The sequence below is a fragment of the Dendrobates tinctorius genome, unplaced genomic scaffold (genome assembly GCF_039654945.1).
Source record: "Dendrobates tinctorius isolate UK_male_01 unplaced genomic scaffold, ASM3965494v1 ptg000094l, whole genome shotgun sequence".
NCBI lineage: Eukaryota > Metazoa > Chordata > Amphibia > Anura > Dendrobatidae > Dendrobates > Dendrobates tinctorius.
The window spans coordinates 17326972-17352031 of record NW_027361762.1 but is presented as its reverse complement, the minus strand read 5'-3'; the positions used below and the strand labels follow the sequence as shown (position 1 = coordinate 17352031).

The window sequence follows — 25060 nt, the reverse complement described above, 5'->3', positions numbered from 1 at the left end:
AGGGGGCGCACTGTGCCTAGAAACCCGATGTGTACCTTAGTTACCAGCGCGCTGATGCAGGGAGCTGGTAACCAAGGTACACATCGGGTTTCTAAGTGACGCACGCCCCTTAGAAACCCGATGTGTACCTTAGTTACCAGCGCCCTGCATCAGCGCGCTGGTAACTAAAGTACACAGCGACACCGCGCACTCGGCGTCGCTGTGCTGATCGCTGGTGAAGCTGTCTGTTTGACAACTCACCAGCGATCATGTAGCGACTCACCAGCGATCCTGACACGTTGATATCGTTGTCGGGATCGCTGGTGAGTCGCTATGTGTGACGGGGCCCTTATTACTCTCCCAGGGCTTAGGTGCGGTCATAAAACGAGCCCAGACCCCAATTAACACTGGCATCACTGTCTCCTCCTTCAGAGATACACCTAATCAAGGGGTCAGTGGGAGCTGTGGCTTCTTACTACCCCCCTTGATTACAAATACAGCCGAAGGAGGAGGTTGTGACACCACTGCTGATTGGGTGAGGGGCTCATGTGTCATAACCGCACTTGAGCCGAGAGAGAGTGAGTGCAGACAACACAGAAACGGCACCAACATGGGGGTGAGTATCAGGTTTTTTTATTTTATAAGGCCAAACATAGGGAATGAGAAGTGGCTGTGCTAGTAGTGGGCAACCTTCTAAAAAGTTATTCAGTATTTATGTGATGGGGAATATCTTTCCAATCTTTTGGGGTCCATGGCCCCCATCAATTCAGAGAATTGAGGCTCTGAAGAGCCCTGGATGAATGGAGCAGAGGTCAATAATGTGCAATAACGCTCCATTCATTGTAAACGAGAGCACTATAGATTGCTGAGCGCTGCGCTCAGGCTGATCTTTGGCACTTCTGTTGGAATGAATGGCTCAGGAGTGGGCATGATTAATGATTAACCTTTGCTCCATTCAGCCACGGCTCTTCAGATCCCAGTATCAGTGGGACACACGTTGGTTGGACCCCATCAATCAAAAAGTTATACTTAATCCACTAGGCAGGGAATTACATTCAAACTTCATAATATCCCTTAAAAGCTGTTTTATCTCTTATCTGCTTATGATCTAGCGACATTCTAGATTTTGCAGTTCTGTGTCCTCCAAAAATGCAAGACAATTGCTTGGCAGGTGATCAGATAAAGAATTAAGATATTATTTCCTGATAAGTATGCAATTCATAAACAACACACAGAAAACTAAGAAATTCAAATGATAAAATGACCTTTATTTTTTTTCCTTTTTAAATTCTTTTTCTTCATTAATTTACTTTTTTCTAGTAAAAAAAAAAAAAGGTTGACTTTGTGAAACACCTAAATTCAAATGATAGAGTAAAGGAAACCTCCCACCCTCTTCCCTCATTTGATCATGTGGGCCAACATACATAATATATATGTGTGTGTGTGTGTGTGTCTCTATATATATATATATATATATATATATATATATATATATATATATATATATATATATACACACACACACACACTGTCCATGGGTTGTTTTACTTTAAAAACAAAAAAAGTGGACTGATCAACATGTTTTGCATTCTTGCAACTTTATATCTGATCACGAAGTTCTCTAAAATGTATTGTTATGTTAAAAAAAAAATGAAGTATATACAGCTGTAAAGCAGAAAGGGCAGAAGGTGGGAGACAAATACAATACGCTGATGTCACTGCATTTGCATATTAAAATCTGGCCAGATTGTTTTATTTTATACAAGATTTACATGAAAGGGCCGCTAACAGCAGCTCCCACTCTATGTTTGATGCACAGAATACACTGGCTATGTACAAACTTTCAATGTATGCATTTGATAGCCGAAAATCCTCATCTGAAAGAATAGAGATTAGGTGGGTACAGAAAACAACTCTAGCATGTTGAGTATCGGTCAAAAAGTGAACAAAATATTTTAAAAACTTTAGTTTTTTTTCCCGTACATAGTTTTTAAAAGGAAGTTTAATCTGAACCATACAAAGATTTTGCACCTTACCTTTTCAGATTAAAAATATATCTATATATTTTTATTTAATACTCCCCAACCCCCCCATTAAATTACACAGCCATTCTCCTTTATTTGAAGGATAAAGATTGTTATGAGAACTAGGAGAAAAAATTCCTTGATGCCACTTATTTTATGCATCACCGAGTCTGTGGAAATGCTTTAGCAAAGTGTGATGAATCCCAAGAGAAGGCAATGTCCACCCATAGAACTGGAGCAGATTGCTGATGTGGTCTACGGTGTGATGATCCCCTTTAAAAAGCTTTACCTAAAAGACAAAAGACTAGATCAATGACCAAAATGCACATTGTATAAATATTTAACATAACTATACTTCTTGGAAGGTAATCACAAGAAGTAGAAGGAATTCAGTTTTCCCTTTGGCCTACAAGTTGGGAATGTACAAGACTGAGGAGAACACTGACGTTTGATGCCTTTTTTCACCTGTAGATTCTGTGTAAAGAAATTTTGATTGGTTGAAAAGATCTGAAGTAAAAATTTTGTCAAAACTAAAATAAACTCCATTGGATACCTTCACGACAAATGATGTACATTTACGCCATATGTTGCGTTGGTGACATTGATGCGGACTCGCCCACATATTTCCCGGCAGATGATGGCTAATTTATCAGCCCTTATGTGCCTTTAACAAAAGAGAGCAGGGCAGAACACCGCCGGCGGCTGGTTACCTGCTAAATGTCACTATCACTCTGACAGCGGCACTTAACATGCGCCGACATTGGTGGCGATTCATTCCACGCGCCTGTGATATGATCACGGGACGCCGATGGGTTGCCATGACAGCTGAGGGTCAGCTGAAGACCTGTGTGCTTGTCCTGACGATTCTCCAGTGAAAGCCAGCATTTAGCAGGCAAGAGAAATGATAAAAGTAGTAATGAACTGCAGACTACCAAAGTAAATCTACAATGACACTCCATTAAAGCCCTGCACCAAGAGACGTACATTTTCAGCATGGTGTCATTATCTGGTTAAGAAAACAAGTGAAGGAGGCAAATCTGGTGAAATGATGAAATATATGGGACCAATTTTACAGAGAAAAGAACACACTGAATATCCACCTGTGCTTGAATTTTATCCCCAACTTTGCTCCACAATTTCCCCGTCAGCCCTGCTCTGGCGGTTCTGCTGACCCACCCTTTATTGTCTTGGTCTAAGAAGGAAGAAGAAAAGGTGAGAAGAATAACAACATAAGTGCATTGTTTATCAAAACATGCATAATAATAATATTCTTCATTTTTATATAGCGCTAACATATTCCGCAGCGCTTTACAGTTTGCACACATTATCATCGCTGTCCCTGATGGGGCTCAAAATCTAAATTCCCTATCAGTATGTCTTTGGAATGTGGGAGGAAACCGGAGTACCCGGAGGAACCCATGCAAACACGGGGAGAACATACAAACTCCTTGCAGATGTTGGTTGGATTTGAACCCAGGACTCCAGCGCTGCAAGGCTGCAGTGCTATCCACTGAGCCACCGTGCTTGCCCATCCTTCACTACATACAGTACAAAGGAAACTTCATAAATGCTCCTTACAGTTCCCTTAAAAGAAGATTGAGGATCAACAGGGATCAGAAGAAAAATGAATATTTTCCAGTGCAACTTCAGAGAACACACCGTTCAAATTATAAAGAGGTGATGCATCTAGGAGGGTCCAATAGGCAACAGCATAAGGCAGACAGGGAAGACATTTGTAGGCCTCTGGTTGACATAGCAATCCATTGGTACTTTGTGATCACACTGGTAGATGGCGTACAATACATAGTACAGATAGAACACTGTACTGACCAGAGTCCGTCTGCTGGGACCACAGATGATGGAGGAGCTCAGCAGTATTACAGTCGGCTCCTGCTGCGAATGGCATGGGCACAAACCCTGTTCCTGCGCCATTCCTGTGATGTACATTTATGTCTGTATGTTCTGAGGCTATGAGTTACACAGGCCTCAAACATGTGTTTTTCAAGTATGTGCTCTATTCATGCTTTTCACACATTCAACATGTACCAGTTGTAATATATTGGGCTGTCCATGTATCCGTTTTTATTTTGACTTTTTTTCTTGAGGAAACGGTGTTTGCATAAAAAAAACATCACATAGACAAGGCTTTTTAATCAAGTGTCACAGATGAGTCACCCATACAAGTCTATGTATCCATGAAAAAATGTACGGACAGCACATGGGTGGCATCAGTGTGCAGTCTGTGTGCTGTCCATGATTAACAATGCAGTGGATAGGACATGCTTTGTAATCTCATTTTTCAGACATGAAAACCACGGATTAAACACTGATGGTAAAAACTCACACGGGCAAAACACTGATGATGCAAACTGACATGGAGGAAACACTGGTGAAAAATTGGAAAATAGTACTTATGACAGACCATTTTTTTTTTTTGCTTGTGTGAAAAATGACTGCCGTCTAAATGAAGCCTTGTGGCTGGTTATAAAATAGCATATACACACGTCTACTGAACCTATAAGGAGAGGGCTAAATGAGGGCACACAATGCTATGGAAGGAGTCTCTAAAATAAAACACAAAACAGGCGTTTGCACTCTTACAGTACCTCTTACCTTGTGCTTGGGGCACCGTACAGAGAAGTTTTCATCATTTAGTAAACATTCTGCAAATGAAACAACAGTTTTCACAAAGGCGGCTATATGCAATGACCTTTCCTGAAAGTCGCTGAATTAGCATTCCCCCCCCTCGAAATTGCAAGTAGTGTAAAACTACATTAGCATGGTTGCAGATGTGGAAATTGCAGCAAAAATGCCAAGGTTTTATGAAAAATATAGCAATCTTTGTACTCTGCCAGCAGCATCCGGTACAACCCATGGCCATGAAAAAATAGAACCAACAAAATCAAAACGGAAAAATAATGCACGATATTGTCAATGAAATTTAGAGAAAGTGTGCATCTATTCACCCTATTACCCCTATTTCAGTTTAACTCCTTCCCGACGAGGCCACTTTTTTCACTTTATTCGGTAATAGCTCTGGAACACGTCATCATAGTCCAGTGATTCTGAAGATGCACTTCGTGATGGAAGTAAATTTAGGTAGTCTTGTTTTTATGAAAATATCTAACATTTGATATTTGAAAATTGCCAATTTTCAAACTTTTAGTTTTTATGCCCTTAAAATAAATGTAAATCTCTTTTTGTTCTACTTCTGTTTTAGCCCCAAATTTTTAATTTTCACTAGCGTAAAAGGAGAAAAATGGACAATATAATTTGTTTGCAGTTTCTCCCATGTGAGTGGGTAGAAGTGAATATTCATTTCTCTTAAGCAGTGGGCACACGTGATCGCCCGGCCGCTGACACTGTGCGCGCTAATAAATAGCAATGAATACTCCCTGTCCTCCCTGCACATAGTCCCGGCGTGGTGAGCAGTGAGTATTCCGGCAGCTGTCCTCTGCTTGTAAGCAGCTCATGACGTGCACACCATGGGCTGCATACAAGCATAAAACAGCTGTTTGCACCGTGTAAGGTAGCGCTTATTGTTAGTGTTGGGGGACACTCACTTGGCAGCGGATTAATATGGTCAGGCACAGGTTTTTTAAGAAAAAACAGTCCATGCGGTTTATTATAGCATCATAAACCGCACCGTAAGCCATGTTATACTTCACAGGCTTACACATAGTCCATAACATTTCAACATATGGGTTTTCCTTGCAGTCCCTAAACACGCTGGACCTCCTCACTGTCCAGTTACCGTGGGCCACCGCACGCCGTACAGTTCATTAATGTCCATAGAACATCACGGGCACCAACAGTTATATCCCCATGTCCAGGGTTACCTCACAGGAGCTCCTGCTCCAGATGCCGACTCTTTGGCAGTCCTCTTTCAGGGAAGCTGCGAACTGGGATCACCGTCCCGGACAACGCCTTGCTCACCAGGCCACCTGACAGTCCAGATCCACAGACGGACAGCTTCCCCAATGCAGTGCCGTCACTGACACTGCAAACACACGTGGCCTGTCTGTGTGCTATTCAGGACGTCCGTCCCCACTCTGGAACCGTCCAACACACAGGCCTCACCAGGTGCTATTCAGGGATGCGACCCTCCTCCCAGGGTCTCCCAACACACCAGCCACACCAGGTCCAGGGCCTCAGCGGGTGCTATTCAGGACGTCCGTCCCCTCCTGAGACGGTCCAACACTCACGCCTCACCAGGTCCAAGGTCGAAGCATGTGATCCAGGGACTCTCTCCCATGTGACCAGACCTCAGGCACATTATATGGTCCGTAGCCACACCCACAGGTGAGGTATGGATCACATGGCTCATGACCTCATTGCAGGTCCTTTCAACACACCCAGCCATACACACACAGGCTTTACATTGGGCGTTCAGACACATGCCCCTGGGTGGGTTTGTAGGTAACTGGTCCCACCCATCTCACCAAGTCACCTGGAAGCTTCCCTGATACACAGCAAAAAATCCTCAGCGGTATATCTCTGCTGATTAATACATATCCCAGTTTCCATCACAGGGTACCCACCCCTGTGATACATATCGGACATTTGTAATCCTGCCGCTTACCATTTTGCCATCATAACAAAGGGAATGCCTGCATGCATGTCCCGGGCAGCCCATACAGCGCCCCCTAGCTGTCACGGGGGTCACTGCATCAACACCGGAACAAGACACTGCGAGGGAGTGCAGAAAAGTAAGAAGGATGGTTTACTTTTTTTTTTTTAATGTTTTTTGAGCCATACATTCCAAGATAGTGAGGAGGAGCCTTGCAGACCAGGATAGGGATGAGGAGCCATGCAGACAAGGATAGGGATGAGGAGCCATGCAGACAAGGATAGGGATGAATAGCCATGCATACCAGGATGGAGATGAGGGGGGCCTTGCATACTAGGGTGGAGATGAGGAGCCATGCAGACCAGGATGGAGATGAGCCATGCATACCAGGATGGGGGACGAGGAGCCATGCAGACAAGGATAGGGATGAAGTTACATGCATACCAAGATGGAGATGAGGGGGCCATGCATACCAGGATGGAGATGAAGGGGCCATGCATACCAGGATGGAGATGAGGGGGCCATGCATACCAGGATAAGTATAAGGAGCCATGCAGACCAGAATGGAGATGAGGAGCCATGCATTCCAGGATGGGGATGAGGGGGGCATGTATACCAGGATGGAGATGAGGGGGCCATGCATACCAGGATGGAGATGAGGGGGCCATGCATACCAGGATGGAGATGAGGGGGCCATGCATACCAGGATGGAGATGAGGAGCCATGCATATCAGGATGGGGATGAGGAGCCATGCAGACCAGGATGGAGGTGAGGAGCCATACAGAGCAGGATGGGGATGAGGAGCCATGCACACCAGGTTGGGGATGAGAGGGCCATGCATACCAGGATAGGGATGAGGGGACAATGTATACCTGGCTTATAGTTGAGTCAATAAGTTTTCCCAATTTCTTGTGGTAAAATTAGGTGCCCCAGCTTATACTCAGGTCAGGTTATACTCAAGTATTTATGGTAATTAAAAAAATAAAGTTATAAAAGGAGTTGCCAGATATTGAACACAGCTCTGCTGGTTATCATAAACGTCACTTAACAGTGGTGGTGTCCACTCCAAAAATCCACGAGTACGAGAGTGACAAAAAGACTTGGACGATACGGTTAGCCAACATAATCTGGTAATTAAAGCAGGGAAAGGAGACATGATGTAAGTTAATTTCATGTCATCACCCATCAAGTGAGGTACAGCAAACCACAAACTACGTTGCAGTGTCTCCAAAGGCGGATACATAATCCATCAAAAAGGTGCCATGCATGTTCTGCATCCCCAACAGGCCAATTCCCAAAGGTAAAAAGTTATACATCACTATAAAACCAAGGACTGAATGTGGTGCCCAATGATGTCAATGGCGTTATAGAATCCACTGGCTTAATCAAATAAAACTCAGCAAAACCTATAGTGATAAACAAAAATAAGATAAAAGGATATATTACAGGCAACAAAAAATTGAGCCCAAATATTTCATAACAGGAAAAATACTATGCTGATCCTCCATTATTGACATTTTAGGAATATTGGGGTCCCGATCTCAGAGAGCCACCAAATCACCCAAAATGATGTAAACTACAGTATAGAGTATCACATCTGTAGACAAAAGGAATGCTCACTGTTTTTGTGGATTTGGATCCTGAGGATTCTGGAAATCACTAGGGACACGATTACTGTGTGTGCCCGAAAATAAGACCTACCCCAAAAATAAGCCCTAGCATAACTTTACAGGATTTTTTCTTAGTATGCTTGAAATATGCCTTATTGCAAAAATAATCCTTAGTTACAGTCAGGACCGAGGAAGGAGGATTCAAACTGGCCAATTGCCCAGGTCGCCCACTCTCTTGTGGGCCCCCAACATTTCTATTAAGAGGTCAAGACCGCTTAAAAATGTTTGGGTTCTAAGTAAAGAGAAGCTCCAAGCGAATGTGGCACTAATCATAGTAACATAGCTCGCAAGGCCGAAAAAAGACATTTGTCCATCCAATTCAGCCTATACCCCATTAGAATAAATCCCCAGATCTACGTCCTTCTAAAGAACCTAATGACTGTAACATGCAATATTGTTACGCTCCAGGAAGACATCCAGGCGTTTCGGCTGCTATTTTTACAGTGCAGCCTTCATCAGGTAACAAAAAATAGGTGATGAATTCTAAGTAAAGAGAAACTCCAAGCGAATGTGGCCCTTATCATCTTAGGATTTGTTGAATACATCCACTGCCAGTGAAAATCTATTACTAAAAATTAATTTTACTGAACTTTTAAAATACAGCACAACGTGTTTCGGGTGCTATTTTTACAGTGCAGCCTTCATCAGGTGAAATAAAACAAACAACACACAAAAGCACTGCAAAGTGTTAGAACCTCAAAGCTTTCTTAGTTATGAAGGTTCCCAGAAGGGATTAGCAGGGCGGGACCCGAAATCTGTCAATCGGGTTCTCCTCCCTGACAAATATCTACATGGTAGCGTGTACAGAGAGTCAGTTTTCTTATAATATATTTTATATAAAATATATATAACAGTTTACTACTTGCATGCTATCCAAAGTGAGCTTTTAGCTATATGGTGTTGCATTGTTGCAAACAATCAAATATATTTGAAAGTGTAAATATAATTATAAATATAATTCATTCTAATACTAATAGCAGAAGATGACGCGACAGACTATGTTTAATCTGCCCATTCTTTGCATTATAGCGGTGATTGTTCATTCCTGGGAAGTTCATCGCACGTATTGAAGCCCGCATCTGCAAGTCACTAAGTAGATAACAAAATCTGTTCTACATGTGAGTCTCTGTTTTATCTTAATTGTTTCCCCAGTGGTATTGGATCGAATAGGAGAGGGGCGACAGTGAAAAATATTAAAGCGCGGAGTAAATTAAAAGAGGTTACAAAAATAAAAAATATGATAGGAAACAATCCCAATGTGAATGGAGGGAAGGTAAATACAGGAGTATACAGATGTTCTTCAAGCAAATGTAAATGTTGTAAGATCACTGACCATGGAGCAAGGAATATTCGATCCAATAATACACTCATGGTGTAGGACAGGAAAACTCCACTATGTCCAATTCACCTGCTTCCAACCATGCACATCCATCCTCAAACATCCTTAATTCCGCTGTGGTGTACACACAAACATCAGTGATCTTTCAATACATGATTACACCATCCATGACAGTTCCAATTCACCATTCACCACCATTCACCTTCTCCTTCGTCATCTTCCACCATCTCACACGTTTCTTTTTTATTGATAGTTCTGACGAAACCTATCCAAATGAACACGAATCCCCAACTTTTGACCAGTGCGAGCGAAGTGAAATTAAACACTTCTCATCCCCCACCGTTCATACAACAGAATCAAACCACACGTTATTTCCAAAAATTGCCAATGCAAATATGCAAAAAAGAAAAAAAGAGAACAAGAGGGACAAGAGGCAGAGGCCTTTCAAAGAAATAATACAAAAAAAATTCAAAACATCTAGAAAACCAAAGTAGAAACATCAGAATTTGGGAATAAGTGTGATAAAACTGTAGTATTGGTAGAGCATAATAAAACAAGTACAGTGATTAATGAGGAAATAAAGTATTCCAACAGTAAAAATGTTTAATTTCTCTGATCACTTGTTATCATCCGCTGAAATGGGCATTCAACGAAAGGGTTAAATATTTGTCCATCACAAAATACTAATGATTTTGAGTTATTTCTAGACTTAAACAGATTAACAAGAAAATTTCCCCAATGAGGCGTTTCACAATTAAAGAAAGAAATGCCACAGTACAAACAGACCACAAATGCTATCAACTACCTACATAAAGAAATAGTGCCTGTCTCTTCATTTTATCGGACCCACTATAGGGGGGGCATTGTCTGGAGACGTTTTTTCATCTGGCTTCAGAAGAATTCAGGAATTTGAATAAAAACAGTCTGTTCTAATGAGGCACAGAAAGTTTTTAGTAAAAATAAACGGATAAAAGAAAAACATAAAAATGTTCACAAAGAGAACATCACACAAGAAGAAACTGCACTGAATTCCTTGAAAAACAACACACAGATTGTGATAAGATAGGCAGATAAGTGGGGAGGGGTAGTGATTCAGAATATGTCGGATTACTTGAAAGAAGCCTACAACATCTTATCTGATACTAGATATTATGAAATTCTAAAAAATGATCCTTCAGCCAATTTTAATAAGGAATATCATGGTTTTATAAATAAAGCTCTTAAAGAGAATATAATTAATAAAAAAGAGAAGACGTTTTTCACCAACAATACACCATCAGTGGAACATTTTTATCATCTTCCAAAGATGCATAAAAATTCCTCCACTCCGCCCAGACGCCCGATTATATTGGGAATCTATTCCTCGCATTACACTGATTTATTTCTCCAAGAAATTGTGACTACCCTTCCTTCATATCTGAAAGACTGATTGAGGAATGTAGGAATATAAAATGGCAGGAGAATTACAGCTTCATCATGCTGGATGTAAATTCATTGTGCTCCACCATCGATCACACACTTGGTATCAGATCAGTAGATCATTATCTATCACTACTATCAGAATTGCGGGAGGAACAAAAAACATTTTTGTAGGAAGGGTTAAAATTCATATTAACATATCTTTGAGTTCCAGGGTAAACTCTACTTACGGCGCCAAGGTACAGCGATGGGGACTCGGGTTGCACCAAGTTTTGCAAATCTCTTCATGGGGCGTTTCGAGTCCTCATTGCTGTTGTAGGTATCCGAATATAAAGAAAAAATATTACTATACCGATCATTTTCTGGGCTGGGATGGAGGATTTAGCCTGGAAATTAAAAGATTCCCTTAATAGCAATAACTGGGGCATCTCCTTTATGTCGTCCATCAGAAGGGAGAAAATTGTGTTCCTGGACCTGGAATTGGGTCATAAAGTGGATAAAATTACAACAAAAACGCACTTCAAAAGCTGTGAATCAAATGGCTATGTGTACTTTAGAAGTGTGCATTATAAGAAGAGGAAAACTAATGTACCATTCAGTCAGTTTTTAAGGATCCGAAACAACTGTACAAACACCAAAGATCATATGACCCAATCAGCAATACTAAAGAAAATGTTCAGGGATAAGAAATATCCAGAAAAATTAATCGAGGAAGCATACAGAAAAAATTTGGACAAAGAACAGGAGGATTGTCTCCCGAGTAAGAAAGGAAAAGATTGTAATGCAGATGAAAATAGAGGGAAAGAAGGGACAACAAAAAATAGGGATAATAAGATAAACCTTTGGAAGTTTAATTTTATAACAACTTACAATAAAGGGAATGTATTGATAATTAGAATTTAAAAAAAAATATTGGCATATTTTAAAAAAGATGCGATTCTTGGAAAAATGCTTCCGTGTGTACCGGGAATAACTTTTAGGAGAGGGGCGACAGTGAAAAATATTGTAGCTCAGAGCAAACTAAAAGAGGTTACAAAAATAAAAAATATGATAAGAATCAATACCAATGAGAATGGAGGAAAGGTAATACAGGAGTATACAGATGCTCTTCAAACAAATGAAATGTGGTAAGGTCATTGGCAATGACGCAAGGAGTATTCGATCCAATACTACTGGGGAAACAATTAAGATAAAACAGAGTCTCACATGTAGCACGGATTTTGATATCTACTTAGTGACTTGCAGATGGGGCTTCAATACGTGGGACGAAATTCCCAGGAACTGAGTGCCCGGATGAGCAATCACCGCTATAATGCAAAGAATGGGCAGATTAAACATAGTCTGTCGCGTCATTTTCTGGTGAGGCACAAAAGATGCTTCTGCACCACGGTCACACCGCTGTTACATATACCAAAAAGGGTTAATAATAGGAATAAATTATTAAACCAAAAGGAGTCCTATTGGATATATAGGCTACAAAGCCTCTAGCCAAATGGACTCAATGACGTCATAGAGAATGTGTAAGGGTTTGTCACGGATGAGACAGTCGTTTGCGCATGGGATAATACATACAATAACATGATGTTTCACTTTCCTCTTTTAGTGCCTTTTTTTGGAATTTTCTTTTAAATAAAGATTTTTTGTTGGAATTTTTAAATTTGGGAATTTTTTAAAAACTTTTTTTTTTTACATTGCTTGCTTTTCAATGGGATGAATTGATTCATGTAGAGACGATAGTAGTGTTTTGATAACGTATTAGGCCTGTTTCACACATCAGTTTTTTTCTGTCAGTTAAAACCGGCTAAAATGGCAGAAAACGGATCCGTTCCTGTACTGACCCCAACGAATGGAGAGAGAGAGAGAGAATTTTTTCAGACGTCAGAACTGAGTTTAGGGTTAAATTCCCGGCACAGGCATTTCTCCCAGGCATGCGCAATAGAAAATGCGGATCCGGCCGGGAAAAAAACGTTTCATTGTCCGTCCTGTCCGCTCAGCGGACGGCAAAATCTTGGCGGATCAGTAAAAAAACGGATCGAACGGATGACCATCTGTCAAGATCGGCCGTTAATACAAGTCAATGGGGAACAAAACGGATCCGCCAAGAAAAATGGCGGATCCGTTTTTTTTTTGCAAAACGGCGGATTTTGACTGATGGGGAAAAACAGATGTGTGAAACAGGCCTTAGAGTGAATTATATTTCTAATAATATTTATACTTTCAAAAATTTTTATGATTGTTCTCAACAATGTAACACTGTATCTAAAAGCTCATTTTGGATAGAATACAGGCACTATAATGCTATATATATATATATATATATATATATATACACACACACACACACATACGTGTATATATATATATATATATATATATATATATATATATATATATATACATACATACCGATATTCACATATAAATAAGAAAGCTTTGAGGTTCTAACACCACTTTACAGTGCTTTTGTATATTGTTTGTTATATTATACCTGATGAAGGCTGCACTGTAAAAATAGCAGCCAAAACGCGTTGTACTGTATTTTAAAAATGTATTTTGTATTTTTTTTTTTGTTTTAGAAAATAAATTAATTTTTAGTAATAGATTTTCACTGGAAGTGGATGTATTCAAGAAATCCTAAGGTGATTAGCGCCACATTTGCTTGGAGTTTCTCTTTACTTAGAATTCACCACCTATGTAGATCCGAAGCAGGATCAACACATAGTTCTTCAAAGTGAGGTGCACACCTTATTGGACTATACAAGACACGGAGGAGAGGTGTCTAAAGAATTGATTCCTTGAGAATCTCAACATGCATTTCTTACTCATTGAAGGTGAGCATAACCACAACTAAAAGAATTAATATACTGTTTGTAAAAATGTATTACGCTCAGAGGAAGCGCCGCACTTGTCTTTTTCCCTCTCTCCTTAGGGTATTTCTAAAAACATTTGGGGACAATATATATAGATGTATATACATGTGAATGTACATTTCTGCCAGAGGCACACGGCACTTGTAAGATTTGGAATTTATGAAGTGGTGTTCGCCATTTAATGAATTAGGAGCATCTTACTCCAGCAGCCATGTTCATTAAGACTGGCCTGCACAAAGGTAGTCTTAATGAATCAGGGGCATTGTTCTTGCTAGAACATCGGCCGGTGCTAACAGGAGATGTGCTGCCGATAACATATGTATGGGGGCAGAATGATCTATTATTGAATGCTCTTACCCCATGGTTCTCCTTCAGAATGTGTAAAGAGTAGACTGTTATACACTGTTAGGCTATGTACCCACGTATGCAGAAAATTCCTGACTAAAAACCGGACTCCTTCCCAGGAAATGCGCATTGTTTTCCGTATGTTTTTTGCGCATTTTTTTCCGGAGCATCCCCAGCCTCATAGAATATAGTTAGAAATGCGGATTTTTCCGCGAAATTAATGAGCATGCTGCGTTTTTTACCGCGATGCTTTTTTTTCGTGGAAAAAAAACACAACAATATGCACAAAAAGTGCAGAATTCATTAAAATATATGGGATGCTTCTTGTAAGTGTTTTTAAAGCGGTTTTGCCAGTAAAAACGCTTAAACACGCAAAAAAAACGCTTACGTGTGCACACACCCTTAAAGTAAATATAACTCAAAATTGCATGATGGAATTCAGGGTTTGGAGAATTACTGCATTTTCAAACTGTAACATGCACTTTTATCCTCCAAAATTTTAGAGGGAAATGGGAAGGGGGGGGGGTCTTATAGTCTGGATGATAGTAAATAGAATTTGGCACTCAACTTCTGGATGTACGATGAATGAATCTTTATTGCAGTCACAGTAAACGTTTCGGTCATAAAATGACCTTCAGCAATACACTGCAATGATCAAAGTATTATGAAGTAAAAAATTATTAACAAAACATAACTACAACAAGTTCATATATTAGCATATCAAGATAATATTATTACTAGATCATATAATATAACCAGCAGTGCACATGTGGTGAGGAACAAGGCTATGGAAAAGAGGAAAGGGAAGAACACACCGGCAGACGACGCCACCACCCACCACCGACAGTCTCTTACATCTGTCGGCTCAACGGAAGGTCCCTTCTGGCCACAATATACTACGTATATTGGGCATATTGGGCATATCCTTCAAGCAGAAGATCGACACGATCAGACGAAACTTTGGCCAGCAGCCCCCAATGCCCTTCTTAGCCGCTCAGCCCTGTTCTGCAAAAGCCAGCTTCTCCACCATGACAGAAGATCAGCTCTCCACCCTTCTGTCAAGATCACACCTCACCACTTGTGCCCTCGACCCACTCCCGTCTCACCTCATCCCGAACTTGGCCACAATCCTCATCCCATCTCTAACACATCTTTTCAACCTTTCACTTACAAATGGTGTCTTTCCCTCAACCTTCAAACATGCCTCAATCACACCCATCCTCAAAAAGCCCTCCCTTGACCAATCCTCTGTGTCGAACTCTCGCCCAATATCTCTTCTCCCTTACGTCTCAAAACTACTGGAACAGCATGTATATCTTGAACTGTCCTCCCACCTCTCCTCCTGTTCCCTCTTTGACCGGTTACAATCTGGCTTCCGACCGCATCACTCAACTGAAACTGCCCTAACTAAAGTCAGCAACGACTTATTAACCGCCAAGAGCAAGCGACACTACTCTGTCCTCCTTCTCCTGGACCTGTCCTCTGCCTTCGACACCGTAGACCATTCCCTCCTGCTACAGACTCTCTCATCTCTTGGCATCACAGACCTGGCCCTATCCTGGATCTCATCATACCTAACAGACCGAACATTTAGTGTCTCCCTCTCACACACCACCTCCTCACCTTGCCCCCTCTGTCTGTCGGTGTTCCCCAAGGCTCTGTCCTAGGACCCCTACTATTCTCCATCTATACCTTCGGCTTGGGACAGCTCACAGAATCCCATGGTTTGCAGTATCACCTCTATGCCGATGACACGCAAATCTACCTATCTGGACCCAACCTCGCCTCCTTACTGAATGAAATCCCACAATGTCTGTCTGCTATCTCAGCCTTCTTCTCTGCTCGCTTTCTCAAACTGAACATGGACAAAACAGAATTTATCATCTTTCCCCCATCTCACTCAACCCCTCCACCAGACCTATCCATCAATGTCAACGGCTGCTCTCTTTCCCCAGTCCCGTACGCTCGGGGCCTTGGGGTGATCCTCGACTCTCCGCTCTCTTTCAAACCACATATCCAAGCCCTCGCCTCCTCCTGCCGCCTCAAACTCAAAAATATTTCCCGGATCCGCTCATTCCTCAACCACGAAACCAGAATAACACTAGTGCATGCTCTTATCATCTCCCGCCTCGACTACTGCAACCTTCTACTCTCTGGCCTCCCCTCTAGCACTCTGGCTCCGCTCCAATCCATCCTACACTCTGCTGCCTGACTAATCCACCTGTCTCCCCGCTATTCCCCAGCTTCCCCCCTATGACAGGCCCTTCACTGGCTTCCTATCGCCCAGAGGCTCCAATTCAAAACCCTAGCCATGACATACAAAGCCATCCACAACCTGTCTCCTCCATACATCTGTGACATGGTCTCTAGGTACCTACCCACACGCAACCTTCGATCATCTCAAGATCTCCTTCTCTACTCCACCCTTATCTCTTCTTCCCACAACCGCATACAAGACTTCTCCCGTGCTTCCCCATACTCTGAACTACCTGCCGCAACACATCAGACTCACCATCAACGGAAACCTTCAAGAAGAACCTGAAGACTCACCTGTTCCGACAAGCCTACAGCCTGCAATGATCCTCGGTCTACTGAACCACAGCACGACCTGCTCTACCCTCTCCTACTGTATCCTCACCCATCCCTGTAGACTGTGAGCCCTCGCGAGCAGGGTCCCCTCTCCTTATGTACTTGTGTGTCCCTTGTCTTACACGTTTACTGTACTTGTCTATATTTCCCCTTTTCACATGTGAAGCGCCATGGAATAAATGGCGCTATATAAATGCATAATAATATACCAGAGTGGCCTGACATACCTTAATGCATGACCCCTTTAGGGTGTAATACTGGCATCACATGAGCACCTGACCCTGTGAGAATCTTCCTAGTGCTCTACTTGTCTCTATACGGACACTCCAGGAGCAGTTTGGTATGTGCAATAAAAATTCATTCATCGTACATCCGGACGTTGAGTGTCAAATTCTATTTACCATTATTCTGGTGTGGGAACGTATTTGAGCACCAACGCGGCTGTGCCACGATATACCTTCATTATAGTCTGGATGTACCTGCTGTGGATAGGGGGGTAGGGGAGCGGCAGCGTCGGACGAGCGGGTCACAGGAGTCAGGATCTAATGGCTGCAGCTAACATCTGTGCCTGCTGTTAAAGAAAATGAATATTCACTGCTCCCCACACCTAGTCATTCCCACCTATTTGCACTGAAGCAGGCACCGAAAGGTGGCTGGGACGATGGGCTTGTGTAGCAGTGAATATTCATTTCTCTTTAAAGGGAATCTGTCACCCTTTTTTTCGACTATGAGCTGCCTGCACTGACATCAGGGGCTTATCTACAGCATTCTGTAATGCTGTAGATAAGCCCCCGATGTAACCTGAAAGATAAGAAAAACGAGTTAGAGTATACTCACCCCAGCGTCCGGTCCGGTCCGATGGGTGTCGCCGTCCGATAGGTGTCGCCGTCCGGTCCGGCGCCTCCCATCTTCATACGATGCCGTCCTCTTCTTTCCTGCCTGTCGTGGCTCCTGCGCAGGCACACTGCTCTGCCCTGATGAGGGCAGAGTCCTGCAGTGCGCAGGCGCCGGGAGAAGTCCAGCTCCTATGGATCAGCATTTGGGGGCATATCTTATGGAGCAGCATATGGGGGCACAGTCTATGGGCCAGCATATGGGGGCATAGTCTAGTTCCGTTTTGGAACTTGCAGCTCTCTGGCGTCCTCCTTAACCACAGGTCAGTCAGGGAACTACACCTAGGATAAGTAGTCGCCAGAAGGGTTGCCTTGCTGTGTACTATTGGCGCTCTGCAGGGAAGGCGGTATGAATATTCCCAGTCCCAGGCAGGAAATACACATGTAAAACCTCTGTTCCGTCCCTGCCAGAATCTACCAAATACCCCAGAACACACTTTGATGCCACCAGCTCCTAGTTCTGATATTAGAATCAATATTGGGTCAGGAGCCAACCCACCAGTAGCGTAGTTTTAACACGGAGGACGTGGGGGGTACTTTTAGAGCAAGGAGAGCAAAGCTAGTAACGTTTTATAGATTTTACTCCGAAAAGAATAGAGTGTTTACAAAAGATGTTACAAAGAGAGACAGATACAGTATATACACCAATTATAAAATAAAAATGGATTAAGGTATGAACTTACAGTGATCAATCAATGGCACACCATGTGGAGCTGGGGGGAGGGGTTCCCAAAGGCAAAGATTCAGTCCCCAGCATGGATAGTATATGCTGTCTTTCCCAGGTCTGAAAAAGCTGCAAAATTGCTGTTCCTGCTTTATAGTTAGACCATAAACTTAGGGACTTCCCCTGCTCTGACCTCACCGGGTGGCTGGATACACCCCCGTTGTAGAGTTATGAAAAACCTTCTATTGGCCATAACTCTTGGGGGGAAGCTCGTAGAGGGACGACAAAATCATTATATGTCTTCTTACAACATCATCTTCCATTTGAGACTAAACATCATATCTCTAGATATTACGAGGAAGCAGGAACCCATTTCTCAGTTCCTAGTGAGCGAGGAGATCTAAAAATGCTGTGGTGAATAGCTCCAATTATGAAGATCTCAAAAACATAGGTTTCTTATTTATATGAATAATCGGTGCTATAATATTTGATCTTTAAATGAACACTAGACAAAGAGCCATGTGCTTTTGCACACGGCGGAGTGTGCTGCCAAGAACACATCCCGAGGGAGGGGTGAGAAAGAGGGAGATAGAATTACATAGTGCTGGCAGGGAGAGGAGGAGTGGGGTCGCAGATTAGTGAGGGGGAATGTTGGTGAGCTGTGCCTGCCTGTCACTTCCAAACCCAGGAGATGCAGCAAAGCTTTGTATGTGTGATTGAACAATAAAACTTACGTCATATTCCTGACAACTACCACAAATAAAAGGCAATTTTCCATGTTTAAACCGTTGCCATTTTAACAGTCTGACCAAGGGCAATACCTTTAGGAATCCTAGGACTGGCAAAGAATATTTCTTTAAACACAGACATACATGCAATCTAATTAAGTTATCATACACAGATCAGAAAACCCTAAGCTTACTATGCAAATAAACATGAAGTTGACTGTGGTCAGACATTGTGTGAAGAATGCACATAGTATAGGTCCAACTGAGATGGATATAAGAGCTAGGGAGACTCATGCAACATGGTATGAATAAGTATATCAGTTTTTCACTCTGCTGCTTAACCCTATGTGCTCGGCTATACCAATACAGCTTTGCTTCTCTTCTTAACAAAAAAAAAAATATGTTTTTAAATTTAATTGCCTTTCTCTGTACTTTCGGCTACATCATTTCTGAGTGCTCTAGTGGCTGAGTTCGGACTCAATATTCATAAAATGCCAAAACAGCGGATCAACACAGGATTTTCCATATTATGTCATATTTGGTCCAAATTTAATTTTTTCCTCTTTGTTTGTAAAATATCCTTTATTATCTTGTTTTTGCTTGATATCACTATTAGCTTTGCTGAGCTTTATTTGATTAAAGCAAGTGGATGCGATCGACATCATTAGGCCCCACGTTCATTCCCCAGGTTTACAGTGGGGTATAAGTTTTTCCTTTGGCCTTTGCCACGATGGGGATGTATGATGTGCAAGGCACATTTGATGGATCCACTTGCAACAAATTTGGTGGTTTTGTGTACCTTACCTGATGAGCGATGACATGAACTTGCCTTTACTTGCTTTAATTACCAGATTATGTTGGCACACCATATCATGTACTCGTGGATTATTCAAGTGGTCACCTTCACTGTTAAGTGATGTTTGTAATAACCAACAAAAGGGATGTTCAATATCGGGCAACTCCTTTTATAACTTAATTTTTTTCTTGTTCTTAATACTTTGGCAATGCTGTTCTCTCTGATCTTATATTTTTAGGGTTCTTTTACACTTGCCGTGTTTTTGTGGGCCATTTTTGCGTCCTCAATAGATTTCTTTGGGGCCGCAAAAACAGCCGGCAAAAATGCATCGTAGCGCCGTGAAAAAATATCGAGCTTGTTCTTTTTCACAGCTCACAGACACGGCCGCAATACATTTCAATGGTACCACAAAAACAACGGCAGCTTGTTTTTGCGGTACACCATATTTGCAGATCGCCGTATTTTTCCCAACAATTAAAACAGGGAAAAACGCCGATCCAACAAGGTTTTTTGTGGCCCCTTTTTTTGCGGGAGACCGCAAAAATCACGGCCATTCGACCTGCAAAAAACCTGGTAAGTGTAAAAGAAGCCTTATTTGTTTTTCTGCTACATCAGAGCCATTATTGGACCAGCAGTTCTAAAATACGCAAATTATACAGTTCATTAAGTAAAATTCCCGCTTTCAATGACCAGCCTTTTACCCATTTAGTTCTAGTCCTGATTATACAATTAAGGGCATAAATGAAGTATACGTAAATTCAAAATGCTGTAACTATATTATGCACATTATGAATATGTTTTTGGTTTATGGCTTGATAGAGACGCATCTGTCTTATAAAGTCAAAACATCGCTGGCTACCTGTATTGTGTGACATATTAATAAAGAAGATAACTACTAACTACAAGAACACAGCTGTCGCTCTTTTCACTTTTGCATCTTATGGATGATTGAGATCATCCTCTTTTGGCAAACTTTCAACCACTACATAGACATTTCTTTGTGGGGGGTGCCGCTGTATAATTTTTTTTGGCCACATTGTATCTGTTCTCACTTTTTTTTTTTTTGTATTTTTGGGTATACACAAAAGGAGCAGATGCTGACACTTTTGTACATCTACAAAAAAGAAGTGCACACCTTCGGAACGGAAGCCATATGGACACAATCTGCTGCAGTGGAAACGGGATGGAGTTATCACTCAGTGCACTGCTGATGAAGGCTCAATGGCGGAATATACTTGGGAGGAATTAATTTTGCAGGTTTTGAGAGTTAACACGTTTCAAGATCATGCAGGACCTCTTCATCAGGAAAAAAAACCTAGGCAGAGGTGAGTATTTGATTTTTTTTAATGTGTGGCCTATTATACTGTATGGAGGACTAGGTGGGGCCCTTAACACTGTATGAGCCATTATTTTGTATGGAATATTGGGTTGGGGCCATTATACTGTATGTAATGCCATTATACTTATACTGCATAGAGGACTGTGAGGGGCCCATTATACTGTATGGAGTATTTTTCGCGGCCATTATACTGTATGGGGAGGACTGTAGTAGGATTACAGTTGGAGAATTATACTGTAATGGGGGTCACCACATTCTTTGTTGGGGTGGGGATTGAGGGAGAGAAGGTACAGTAGGTTCATCTTACATTACGTGTGTAGGGCATTGTGGAGGATTTCACTGTTGGGGCCACTTTTGGTTTCATCATATCTTATCTGTATTATTCAAGGTTTTTAACCTTTATTATTGCATACATAACCCCTCTCTGACCTCAGACATACTATTCCGTCCATGTGACCAGGGACTTAATTCCCATGGACGGAATAGTATGTCATGCCCTTTAATGCGACACTGCGACATAAGTCCGACGCCATCTTACCTGTAGGAAGATGGTGTCGGCATCCCGGGCTGTGTCCTCCCCAATCCGGCCTCCCGATCGCTGTGATTGGCTGTTCAATTCTGAACAGCCAATCGCAGCCTTTTTCATTGTTTCAGCCAATCAGATTGGCTGAAACAGTGAGGTCCCAGGCTAGGACTGAGTACCGATGTACTCTATCCTAGGACGGTGCCTAGCAATGCCAGGCATCGGCCAAAACTGCTTAGATTGGCACGATCGACGCTGTGCTGTGTGTTACCATGCTGTACCCTGCCTGTCCCGGCCTATGATCGGTGCTATTACAGCACCAATCCTAGGTCTGTGCCTTGGACAGGCCTGCATCTGCTGATTGGAGTGATCAATGTAATCATCAGTCATGCCAATCACATCACAGGGAACAGTTGTGACCGCTCTGTGACTGCTTTGCAGGTCCTCACACTAGCTCAGGATTCCTGCAGAGCAGTCACACTGCCAGATCTCCTCCTGTGCTGGGACTTGTGGTGCCACAGAAACCTGTGAAACCACAATCCCTGCTGAAGAAAGAAAACAGAAGATGAGAGACTACAACCATAAGTGTTGATCGCTGATCCATGCCCGATCTCTCTTCATCCACCCCAATCCCCCCCTTTCCCATCTTTTTACCCCCCTCCACGCCGCCTCCATGTGCACATTTAGCAGCCGCTGAGCGTTGACTGGTGACGCAGTTCACCGATCAACACTTGTGCTCGCTTTTTTTTCTCAACCCCCTTTGCGCCAACTCCGTACGCACATCCCACAGCCGCAAACTTTGATAAGTGACGCAGTTCCCTTATCAGAGCTCGTGCCTGCCGCTTTCCTTTTATTCACCCTCCTTTGCGCCACCTACAAGTGCACATCCAGCAGCTGCTGAACTTTGATAAGAGACGCAGTTCACTTATCAGAGCTAGGGCCTGCTGTTTTAGAGACTTTTCTTTTCACAGGCATTTTTTTCTCCCTATTTGCTTTTTTCTTTTAGCTTTTTCTTTTCAGATAATTTGCACCAATCACTATCCCCCCACACATACAGTTATAAATAAGGTACACACAAAGCACCATATTCACAAAAAAAAAAGGCCCACCCGTCCTGTTCGTCCCAACATTGCTATTCATTGGAGGAGCCATATGCTTGGGGTCCAATTTCTCCTGTTACCCTTGGGAAAATGAAAAATTGGGGACAAAAAGATCATATTTGTGGAAAAAAAATTTTTTATTTTCACGCCCGGGCATTATGTGCTTCAGTGAAACACTTGGGGGTTCAACATGCTCACCACATATCTAGATAAGTTCCATAGGGGATCTAGTTTCCAAAATGGTGTCACTTGGGGGAGGTTTCCACTGCTTAGGCACATCAGGGGCTCGCGAAACGCGACATGGCGTTTGCTCTCCATTCCAGCCAATTTTAGTTTGAAAACTTCCCTTCCAAGCTCTGCAGTGCGCCCAAACAGTGCTTGCTTCCCCCCACATATGGGGTATCAGCGTACTCAGGACAAATTGGACAACAATTTTTGGGGTCCAATTTCTCATTTTACCCTTGGGAAAATAAAAAAATTGGGGACAAAAAAAGAAAAAACATTTTTGTGACTAAAAAGTTAAATGTTAATTTTTTCCTTCCACTTTGCTTCTGCTCCTGTGAAACACCTGAAGGGTTAATAAACTTCTTGAATGTGGCTTTGATCAGCTTGAGGGGTCCATTTTTTAGAATGGTGTCACTTTTGGGCATTTTCTGCCATATAGACACCTCAAAGTGACTTCAAATGTGAGTTGGTCCCTAAAAAAATGGTTTTGTAAATTTTGTTGTAAAAATGAGAAATCGCTGGTCAACTTTTAACCCTTATAACTTAACAAAAAAGAATTTTGTTTCCAAAATTGTGCTGCTGTAAAGTAAACATGTGGGAAATGTTATTTATTAACTATTTTGAGTGACATATTTCTCTGTTTTAAGGGCATAAAATTTCCGCGGTTTTCAAATTTTTGCCAAATTTCCGCGTTTTTTTTTTTTTACACAAAAAAAAATGCAAGTTATATTGAGTAAATTTTACCACTAATATGAAGCCCAATATGTCACGAAAAAACAATCTCAGAATCGCCAAGATCCGTTGAAGTGTTCCAGAGTTATTACCTCATAAGGTGACAGTGGTCAGAATTGTAAAAATTGGCCCGGTCAATAACGTGCAAACGTAAAGGGGTTAAATTAAGCCATTGGGCCATATGCTTTTTACTGCTCTTACGTAACATTATTCCAATATTTTAGTCGCAGATTTTAATTATAGTGTACTTTATTCGTGGGAAACCCCTTTAAGTTTGTTCAGTTCAGTTATATTTTATGATAAATGGAAGCCTTAATTGTAGACTTTTTTTAAAAATAAATACCAAGGTTGGCCCGCGACTTTGTCCAAGCTTTTAATTTTGGCCCTGTGCCATTTTCCGTTTCTGTGTTTCTGTTTCTTGATTCCCTTATTCCCAGAGCCATAACTTTCACATTTTTCCATCAACATGGCTATGTGAGGGCTTACTCTTTTGCACGATAAGTTGTACTTTAGAACGACACAATTGATTATACTGTATAATGTACTGGAAAACGGGAAAAAAATTGCAAGCGCAGTAAAATTGCAAAAAAAGTGCAATTCCACAACTGTTTTTTGGTTGTTTTTTTTTTACCATATACAACAAATGCTAAAACTGACCTGACATTTTGATTCTCCAGGTTTTTACGAGTTCGCAGATACCAAACATATATAGGTTCTTTTTTTATCTATGCGGTGAAAAAAATCCAAAGTTTGTTTAAAACAAAAAACAAACAAAAAAACAATTGCGCAATTTCCTGAGACCTGTAGCGTCTGTTTTTCAGGATCCAGGGAAAGGTGAGGGTTTATTTTTTGTGTGTCAAGCTGATGATGTTTTTATGGCTATCATTTTGGTTTAGATATGATCTTTTGATCGCCCGTTATTGCATTTTAATGTATTGTTGTGGCGACCCAAAAAACGCAATTCTGGCGTTATGATTTTTTTCTCATTACTCAGTTTACCAATCAGATTAATTCTTATGCATTGATAGATCGGGCGATTCTGAACATGGCGATACCAAATATGGCTATTTTTTTGTTTTAGTCTGAATGGGACAAATGGGGGGTGATTTAAACTTTGTATTTTTAAATTTTTTTAAAACATTTATTTTTTTACTTTTCACTTGCTTCAATAGTCTCCATAGGAGACTAGAAACTCTGATAACTTGTGCTACACAGAGCAGGGCATATCGATCCGGCAATGACAGCCACAGGAGT

General features: G+C 41.7%; 1 protein-coding gene across 5 annotated transcripts in view; it reads right to left on the bottom strand.

Moving 5' to 3' along the window:
• Positions 1–1226: 1226 nt before the first annotated feature.
• Positions 1227–25060, bottom strand: part of TCF20 (transcription factor 20) — a 243394-nt gene continuing 219560 nt past the window's right edge. For 4 of the 5 annotated variants that reach the window (XM_073586698.1, XM_073586696.1, XM_073586699.1 and 1 more), the window contains exons 4-6: positions 4617–4666; positions 3104–3195; positions 1227–2292 (exon numbers count right to left, since the gene is read on the bottom strand). In XM_073586698.1, the coding sequence (XP_073442799.1) occupies positions 3148–3195; positions 4617–4666 (98 nt within the window). In that variant the 3' untranslated portion in view covers positions 1227–2292; positions 3104–3147. The remainder of the gene's footprint in view (positions 2293–3103; positions 3196–4616; positions 4667–25060) is intronic. The other variant, XM_073586702.1, reaches the window with a different exon arrangement.